The sequence below is a fragment of the Anser anser genome (genome assembly GCF_964211835.1).
Source record: "Anser anser genome assembly, contig: HAP1_SCAFFOLD_299, whole genome shotgun sequence".
NCBI lineage: Eukaryota > Metazoa > Chordata > Aves > Anseriformes > Anatidae > Anser > Anser anser.
This window is the reverse complement of record NW_028153649.1, coordinates 34,967-42,099: the sequence shown is the minus strand read 5'-3', so window position 1 is coordinate 42,099 and position 7,133 is coordinate 34,967. Positions and strand designations below refer to the sequence as shown.

The window sequence follows — 7,133 nt, the reverse complement described above, 5'->3', positions numbered from 1 at the left end:
CACCATCTGGAGACAGCAAGGCACCTTTGGTGTTGTCCGACTAGGTTGGGAAATACTGTCTAGTACCTTCCAAGCTGGACTGCCATCAATGGTAGATTTCTTGTTGCTTGGATCATTCCCAAGCTCAGTACAATCACAGCCCCACATGAGGCGCCATCACAGTGGAACAGACGCTCTGTATTTCAGTGGAAAAGAGGATGCATTTGGCATTATCGGTCCTGAATACCCATAACAATGGAAATAATGCAGTAACCAATTTTACATTTTCAGCTTGGTTAATTCCTAATGTCAGTACAGATGGCTATATAGTTGAAAAGGATAACGATAATGGGACTTTATATTATGGTGTGAAAATTCAGACAAATGATTCTCATGTTTCTGTAGTGCTTCATTATACAGCATTAGGGTCCAATATGACATACATGGCTAAAACATCAGTCATGAAATACCTGGATGAGAATACTTGGCTTCACGTTCTGATTACTCTGGATGAAAGTATAATTGAATTTTACGTTGATGGAATTCTAGTTCTGGGAGGAATGAAGAGTCTAAAAGGAGAAGCAATTCTTGATGGTGAGCCTTTGCTATTTTTCTCCATATATAAAGCTCTGAAATGCATAGTCTAGCCACTTCAAAGGTGGAAGAAATACACTGAAATGATTATATCTGTTAAGTTAATTGAAAGGAATGGATAAGAATTCTTTGAGGATTTTCAGAAAGCCTATGGAAATTGTGTGAATGTTCTAAAAAATTCAAACTGCTGCGATGTTGAGTGAGAGTAGAGGACTATTAATTGTATGGTGTACTATTTTATTTCTGCTTTTAAAATTCCAGGTTGAAGTTTAAGAAATCAAATTTTCCATTTGTAAAAAGAATAGTACTTCTGCAATTAGTAATTTCCATCACACTTGCAGTACTGTAGCTAAGCTGAGAGGCTGAGAGGTTTTTTTTTTTTCCCTCCCTCGGTTTCTAGAACAAATATATGTGAAATGCAATTATGCTTTTATTGCTAGAAGGATATGTCTGTGCTGTAAATTTTCTTTATTAGTGGGGATGGCGTGTGTCTGGGGATAATGCAATAGTAAGGCAAGTATGTCATCTCTCTCCGTTGAATGTTGGGTAATACACAGTGGTGTGCATAGCAGCCCAGTTTTTCTCAGCATCCTCCACTTTGTGCCCTGGGACTTTTATCAGTTCCTGTGGTTGCTCATCTCTACAACTGCCACTCAGTGTCATATGTATGACAATACACTGAAGAGCACAGCTTTTTTTGTTTGTTTGTTTTCTTTCGTTTTCTGAAAGGCAACTGAAAACAGCTGATGTGTGTGTTTTAGCACAAGAGCATAGCATGGCACAGAACAGGATAGAGTAGGAATGAATATGAGGCAGCTGTGATCCTATAGTTTGGAGACAGAGAAATATAAATGCTGTTGTAAAAAGAGTTTGGAATTTGCATGGAATTACAGTGTGGTGGATGAAATGGATGTCCAGAAGGGTTAATGCAGTAATCATGAGTATCATCAGAATGGATCAGCTGCCCTAGCAGAGGGAAACAAAGTAGGATTTGTTCAGCAAAACAAGGGCTAAAAGGGGTTGCAGTTCTGCTCTGAAAATCTGTGGAGGAAAGAGGGAGCCTCAAGTCTCTAAGACTTATAAAAATGAGGGATGATGATAATGTGCTGCTAGAACTAATAGGATGAAAAACTTGGACAGCATAGGATGGAATTGTTTGGCCTGTGAGGACTTACCTGTAACATTGAGATGAGGCTCAAGGAACCTCCTGATTTTGGATCTCAAGATCAATATGATTCCTCATCCAGGGACAATGAACAGTTTACCATTGGTTTTTAAGAAAAACAGGTAGTCAGTTGCTGACTGTTTCATACAAATACAATAACATGAGAAAAAATTATAATTTCCTTCTCAGGTCCAGGAATAGTAAGAATTGGAGCAGGAATCAACGGCAGCAGTAGGTACACAGGGTTAATGCAGGATGTAAGGCTTTATGAGCGTAAGTTGACACGAGCAGAGATCTATGAACTTCATGCAACTCCTGCAAAAAGTGATGTCCACCCTGTCTCTGGGTATTTGGAGTATTGGCAAGGAGAGGCCAATAAATCATTCATCGTGTCTGCAAAGGATGACAAAGAGGAAGAAGGAGAAGAATTATTCATACTAAAGCTCATTTCTGTGCGTGGTGGAGCTCGAATTTCACAAGAAAACACCACAGCAAGATTAAGAATACAGAAAAGTGATAATGCTAATGGTTTATTTGGCTTCACTGGAGCATGTATCCCTGAGGTAAGGTGGTCATAATGGAAATTGTAGGTGATATTTCAGGCACAGAAAGCTAAATGGCAGGACCAAGTGACCTGAACAAACCCTAGATTTTGCAGTGTTTGCTTTTGTGGTTAAGCAAAGTTTTCCTAGGATTTGGAGATGCATATGTTCTGTTAATACAACCTCAGTTCCACTGGGATTTACTATATAATTTTAAAAAACTAAAGAAAAAAATGGTTAAGAAAATTTAGTTTACTATATAAACTGAAGACTAAGGCTTAATTTTTTTTTTCTAGAAAAATATTTTACCTTCACTTCTGTTACATTTGAGTTACCAGTTAAAATGTAAGATTTAATTCTCTGGTTTTTTTTTGAGAATGGATTATTGCAAAGATTTTTATTTTAGTTTTCTGTGTCACATGATGTGTTTGAGATAATTTTACTAGAGATCATGCAATGACAAAGTGTTATGGATTTTTCCACCTTCATTTGCTGTCATAAACTAAGTTATAATTTGCATATGTTTGATGTCAGTTGGTTGATTTAGTAGTGGTTTTTTTTGTTGTTTTAGTTTTAACAGATGAAATCTTTTTTCAGTGGTATCCATTCTATATGCAGAGTGTAAACTTGCTACTTTTTGAGGAGGCTTGAAATAAACATAAATCATTCTTTACTTCTTTAATCAATTATAAGGGGGAATAACATGATAGCTATCTCTACTGGTATTGGATTATTTTGTGGAAAAAAAAATTTAATATAGTTTTCATTTGGGAACTCTTATGAGCTTTAATTACATTCTTTTTTAATCAAAGTGCTTATGATGTTTTTAAAATAACTGTCTTGCCTGAGTGATACTAGTTTTCAGTTTGGTTCAGTTTGCTTATTGTGTGCCTACCATATGCTATGATAATAGATTCCTTCAGGTTCAAGTACCTCTGATACGCTGTGATGCCACAGATCATCAGCCAACCATGAAGAAAAAAAATAATTATATGGCACGGTAATTGTTTTGCACCTATCATATGTCCATTTCACCAGGGAAGTATTAGAGCTCTTAGTGGTGATGCAGGAACACAGCATTTTTTTACCAGTAGTTTAACTGTGCATATCTGTCTACTAGGCAGCTGAAGTCACACACAGTATCTATGCTTTCTTACAAAGCAGCCCTGAAATTTATCTAATGCATAAGATAGCTTTAACCTTTCCAATAACTTTCAGATAAAATTATTTTCTATGTTAATTTTATGAACGTTATTTTCTAAAATAGAAGGTCAGTACCAATTAAAGCTTCATTCCAGAGATGTGACGTTGTCGCTGCAGAAGTCATGTTATCTGTGAAGATACAGAATTGTAAGGAGGACAGTAGAAGAGAAAAATCTGTTTTTCTGAATGATGATGGTATAGTTTATTTCTATCCATAGTGTGTCTGGTTAGAGAAAGTGCTGATCCAAATCTTTCTTTAAATTATTGCTAAGGAAAATTACAATATTGACGTTATTATAAAGCAATAGTTTCATTTGCTTTCGACAGGTACATTTCAAGCATATTGATTCTGTCTCTGACGCATAGTTTTAGGAAAGGGGTTGTGTCCAGGACGAACTGCAGTGTATTGTTATTTGTTACCTTAATAGTCCTCAGGGAGGCATCAGACTTTTGCAGATTCCACTAGGATTGTTCTGATTGGCATCAAGGTCAGTTTCAGCTTCCTAACACTCCAAAAGAGCTGAAAGTAACATGACAGCAATTTTTTACTTGAACATTTGTCTGGCATTAAATATTTTCGTGTTATTTAATGAAATTGCCTTGATTTACTTTGACAGTAATAAACGTTCCAAATTTTTGCTTTCTTCCAGACTGCTGATGAAGGTTCCACTATATCCTGTGTTGTGGAGCGTACAAGGGGAGCCCTAGACTATGTGTATATAAAGTACATTATCTCACAGGTTGATTCCACTGGCATTAATTACTCTGTTACCGATTTTTCTAATAGCAGTGGCACTATCACATTCGTTCCTTGGCAGAGATCAGAGGTAAACCCTACCTTCCTATTAACAATTCATCCTGTCCTTTACAAACCTCCTGGAAAATACCTTCTGAGGGTGCTTGGCTGGTTTGCATACTAGAGAGTGTTTACTTCACATGGCTTTTCTTATTATTATTTTTTATTTTGTTATTTTATGTTGTTATTTTTTTGTTATATATATATTTTCTTTCTTTCTTTTTTTCCATCCCTGACAACAAGAAAGTGTTATTTGTAGCTCTGTGTATATGTCAGTTCAAAAGTCACCATGTGTGCATGTACATATTAGATATATGTACATATACATAAAAAATATTAACTGTATTTATGTGTATGTGTACATATACTTTAAAAAGTGTAGATAGTCCATGTACTTTCGAAATTGGAAAATGATCAGGTTTGATCTGAGTGTTGTAACTCAAATTTATGTCCACAACAATTAAATAGGCAATAGTAAGATTCATTGCTGTTCTTGCACTCAAGGCTATCCAGGTTCTGTCTCCTTTTAAATTCAAAATCAGAAACAGGAGATTAAAGGTGTTCTTGTAACAATAGCTGTTTTTGAGTCTCCCTGAAATGATTACTGTCTGCTTTAATCTATTCCTCTGCATAAAGTGTGCGAGCAACTGGAACATAAGGAAATTATTCAATATTCTGGCCTTAGAGACACCTGAAATTGGTAATCAGAATTGCATCTCTGAGTTGGGGGAGAGAAAGAGAAATGATACATAAGGGAAGCTTTAGCTGCTTCTGAGAAAGCTTTCTAAAAGTCTTACGAAATTCCTTATCTGAATTAGTTTAAAAAAAAAAGAAAAAGAAAAAAGAAATACCAGGATACCAGGATACACTGAAGAGTAGGAATTCAAAGCTACAGAGGCCCACAATTAAAAAATTATGTGGGCAGACTGGAGGTCCAAAAGAGGGCCAGAAAGATGATCAAAGAGCTGGAGAACCTGTCCTCTAAGGAAAGACTCAAGGGGTTAGATCTTTTCACCCTTTAGAAGGGGACTTTGATCCCATTATTACAGTACCTAAAGGGCAGCTCCAGAGTTGACAGAGGCTCTCTCTTCTCAAGAAACCACAGGAGAAGACAGAGGGCAAAGAGTACAAAGATAGAGTGGGAGAGGTTTTGTCTTGAAATTTTTTACAACTACTGGAACGACTTCCTTAGGGACAGGGTCGGGTTGTCCCGACCTCAGCATCTGGGCCAGGGCAATCCCAAGCACAAACACAGGCTGGGCAGAGAAAGCACTGAGAGCACCCCTTGGGGGGGGAAGGACCTGGGCGTGGTGGTTGATGAGAAGCTCGACATGAGCCGGCAATGTGTGCTTGCAGCCCAGAAAGCCACCCGTACCCTGGGCTGCACCAACAGCAGCGTGGGCAGCAGGGCGAGGGAGGGGGCGAAGGAGGAAATTCTTCCCTCAGAGGGCGGTGAGGCCCAGGCCCAGGCTGCCCAGAGGAGCTGCGGCTGCCCCATCCCTGGCAGAGCCCAAGGCCAGGCTGGATGGGGCTGAGGGCAGCCTGGGCTGGGGGGAGGTGTCCCTGCCCATGGCAGGGGGTGGCGCTGGGTGGGCTTTAAGGTCCCTTCCAGCCCAAACCAATGTATGGTTCTATGGTAGAATTCCCATCACCAGGGGTGCTTAAGATGCAGTTGAACATGGTGCTGGATTATTTCATCTATTTTTTTTTTTTCCATGAAACATTGAACTTCATCTTTTGATGTCCCATCCAACGTGGGCTGTCCTATGATTAAAATTCTGTGGTAATAAACAGCGTGTGCTAGAAATAGAAATAAAAATAATCTGTTTCAATGAATTCAATCCTGATGTACAGCACAGAATTGTTAAATTTATTTGAAGAAGTGGTGCGGGACCACAGTACTGTAGAAACAACATACACTTTCTATTATTGTTTGTATAATAAGGATGAATTGTGAGTAGAAAATACCATCCTCAGTTTCACTTATATCAGGCTGCAGAAGTCAATGTGGACTCAAATTCGCTGAAGTCATTTGCAGGGATCCCAGTGACTTCACTAGAACTGTGAATCTGGATAATGTGATGACTGGCAAAAGCGTGTGGTATCTGAAAATAGTTCATTCATGTTATAATAGTTTGTTCATTCAGCTTTATTTCTCTGTGAAATGATATTACTGCATTTCATACAATCATATATAGCAGAAATTTCCAAAGCTTTTCTAGCATGGCAACATAGACGAGGCCCACATTACTCTATCTAGTGGCAGAAAATGGCTGATGTAGGCTCTTGCTACACAGCTTACTGGTCCAATTTACTGCATACATACAGAGGAGCTAATGTGCATGGCTCTAAGAAACGGGCTGGTAGCAAGCTGCTCTTCAGGTGGGATATCCTAAGGGACTTTCAACTGACATTTGTAATCTACTCATTACCATGCCTCTAAATATGATCAGCTACTTAAATGTTTTCTATATGTTTGTCCGACCATATCGAAACATAAAGAAAGATGGAATTTTCTGAAGTGAATGTGTTAGCGTGTTTAGAGCAAGGTTATGTTAGTAAATCGTATGATCTGCAGGTCAAAGTGTCAGGTGGTATAATAAGCTCAATTTATTTGCTCTCTAAATTGGATTAATCACTGTAATGTCTCTTCATAAGCATAATTTCAAAAAGATTTTAAAATTTATCAGATATTTCATGTTCAGTACATGGAAATTAAACTCTGCTTTTGTGAAGATATACAAAACCAACCAAACAAGTATTTATTATCACTTATTTATGTAGTTTGAAACAATTCAGAAAATATGCCTTCCATTTCCAGTAGCTTGGAAGCATTGTTTTTGGAAAGCATATT

General features: G+C 37.9%; 1 protein-coding gene across 2 annotated transcripts; it reads left to right on the top strand.

Annotated features, from left to right (window-relative positions):
- Window positions 1-420: 420 nt before the first annotated feature.
- LOC310891691 (adhesion G-protein coupled receptor V1-like) lies at window positions 421-4,787 on the top strand. 2 transcript variants are annotated; one of them, XM_083853929.1, is made up of 3 exons: window positions 421-573; window positions 1,928-2,301; window positions 4,134-4,787. In XM_083853929.1, exons 1-3 carry the CDS (start codon window positions 423-425, stop codon window positions 4,401-4,403), a joined length of 795 nt encoding a protein of 264 aa, XP_083710055.1. In that variant the 5' UTR covers window positions 421-422; the 3' UTR covers window positions 4,404-4,787. The 2 variants fall into 2 exon arrangements, with proteins under 2 accessions (XP_083710055.1, XP_083710056.1); XM_083853930.1 differs by lacking the exon at window positions 4,134-4,787 and adding an exon at window positions 3,548-3,855.
- Window positions 4,788-7,133: the final 2,346 nt, after the last annotated feature.